At 33.7% G+C, this 2,303-nt stretch overlaps 1 protein-coding gene across 1 annotated transcript in view; it reads left to right on the forward strand.

Annotated features, from left to right (window-relative positions):
- SPDYA (speedy/RINGO cell cycle regulator family member A) overlaps positions 1 to 2,303 on the forward strand; it is a 32,974-nt gene that overhangs the window by 14,268 nt on the left and 16,403 nt on the right. The window contains exon 5 of the mRNA XM_012652513.1: positions 1,319 to 1,490. Within this exon, the coding sequence (XP_012507967.1) occupies positions 1,319 to 1,490 (172 nt within the window). The remainder of the gene's footprint in view (positions 1 to 1,318; positions 1,491 to 2,303) is intronic.

Here is a 2,303-nt window from a genome sequence, read left to right on the forward strand (position 1 = left end):
GTGTCATCATAGCTCACTGTAACCTCAAACTCCTGGGCTCAAGCAATTCTGCCTTGGCCTCCCAAGTAGCTAGGACTACAGGCATGCACCACTATGCCCAGCTAATTTTTCTATTTTTTGTAAAGATTGGTCTTGCTCTTGCTCAGGCTGGTCTTGAACTCCTGGCCTCAAGCAATCCTGCAGCCTTGGCCTCCCAGAGTGCTAGGATTACCGGCATGAGCCACTGCACCTGGCCAAGATTTTCTCTTTATCATTGGTTTTGAGCAATTTGATTATAGTACACCTTGGTGTAATTTTCTTCATGTTTCTTGAACTTTGAGGTTCATTGAGCTTCTTTGTGGGTTTATAGTGTTCATCAAATTTCAAAATTTTTCAGCTTTTATACTTTCAAATTTTTTCTGTCCACCCACCACCTTTCAGAAACTCCAATTTCATCTTTATTAGGTTTCACGAAATTGTCTCATAATGCTCTGTTCATGATTTTTGTTTCTTTTTTCTCTGTATGTTTCATCTTGAATAGTTTCCATGCTGTGTCTTCAATTCACGAAGCTTTTCTTCTGCAGTATTTAATCTGCCATTAATCCCAGTGTATTTTTCATTGTACACATTATAGTTTTCATCTCTAGAAATACATTTTCAATATATCTATTTAACTTTTTGAACGTATAGAATAATTATAACTCTTTTAATGTCCTTGTCTGTTATGTCTACCATTTGTGTCAGTTTGGGGTTGGTTTTGATTGATTATTCTCCTTATTATGAGTCATGTTTTTCTGCTTCTATGCATGCCTGGTCCCCCTCAGGTATTTGGTACAATACTGAGTTTCATATGTTTATAAGGAAACTAGCCAAGTCAATAAGAAAGGATTAGGGGGAAGAGTGCCTAGCATTCACACAGGGCTGCAAATAGTGCCTGTTCCCATCAGGCACACTGAAAAAATTCATAACTCATGGAGTATTGAGAAGAGTACTCAGGAAGGTCTTGCCTCAGTAGTAGGGAATAATTAGCCCAGACTGAACATTGCTTCAGATAAATTGCACCCAAAAAATCAAAAGCAACACCTGAAAGGATCAGACCATTTCCAGATAACTGCATCCAAGAACAAAGCTCAAGATGTATAGGAATAAAAAATACCCAGAACTCAACAAGGTAAAATTCACTGTAACACTATTTTTGATCTGCATTTCTTTTATATAAGTAAGGCTGAATATTTTTTGTGTGTTTATAAGCCATTTGTATTTCTTTTTGTGTGTGTGCGGACTACCTGTTCCTGTCCTTTATCCATTTCTTTTTTGGGTTGTGGGTCTTCTTTATTAGGTATCTGGCTAATACAGTTGAAGAAGATGAAGAAGAATCCAAGTATGAAATTTTTCCATGGGCTTTAGGGAAAAACTGGAGAAAATTATTCCCTAATTTCTTAAAGTTAAGGGACCAGCTCTGGGATAGAATTGACTTTAGGGCTATTGTAAGCAGGCGATGCTGTGAGGAGGTAAGGATTTTAAAATACTTTATAGGTGTAATCTTTGTTTTCTGTTTATCTAATTTTTCTTGTTTTTTAATGTGCTTCTAATGTTTTGAGGGGAAGTTGTATATGTAAGGGTAGACCATTAACTTTGATCATTACCAAGAGTACAACTTGTATATTACAATGCTGCTGTTTTAATTTTGTATCATTATCATTAAAAATTGTCATTTCTGTTTTTCAGAGCAGTCTCCTTCTTTAGTAAGTATTTTTATTTTAGAGTGTTTCTTCTGTCTAAAAGATCACCAATATATTGGGAAAGGGTGATGTGAACATACCAAAATATCTTATTCAGGATGGTAATAACACTGGAATTGAATAATAATTTCCACTAAATAAAGTATGTGCAATGTCAGCTTCCCAAAATTGAAATACCAACAAAATGGTAAATAATTTAAATAAATTTAAATATTTTTAAAAACTATACCTCTTTTCACATAGAATATATTAAGTAAGTTTTCTTGATGGCAAATTTTAATAAGATAAACCAACAGGACACTAAAAATTTAATAATCAGTTATTTTATCAAAATGTTCTGGTTTTTAGTAGTTATTATTTCAAACCAGAGAAAAATACTAGAATAGAAAGTTAAATGGAAAGCAGTGGTCACTGTAAACTCTAGTACTAGCTCATAAAAGTTTGATAAATGTGGACTAGATAATGCTGCAATTAAATGGAATTACATCCAGTTAAATGACTACAGGCCGAAAGAGCCAATTAATGGATTAGTGTCAAACTTTTTTTTCTTTTTTCTTTTTCTTTTCTTTTTCTTTTTTTTTT

The sequence above is a fragment of the Propithecus coquereli genome, unplaced genomic scaffold, assembly GCF_000956105.1.
Source record: "Propithecus coquereli isolate 6110/MARCELLA unplaced genomic scaffold, Pcoq_1.0 Scaffold39, whole genome shotgun sequence".
Lineage (NCBI taxonomy): Eukaryota > Metazoa > Chordata > Mammalia > Primates > Indriidae > Propithecus > Propithecus coquereli.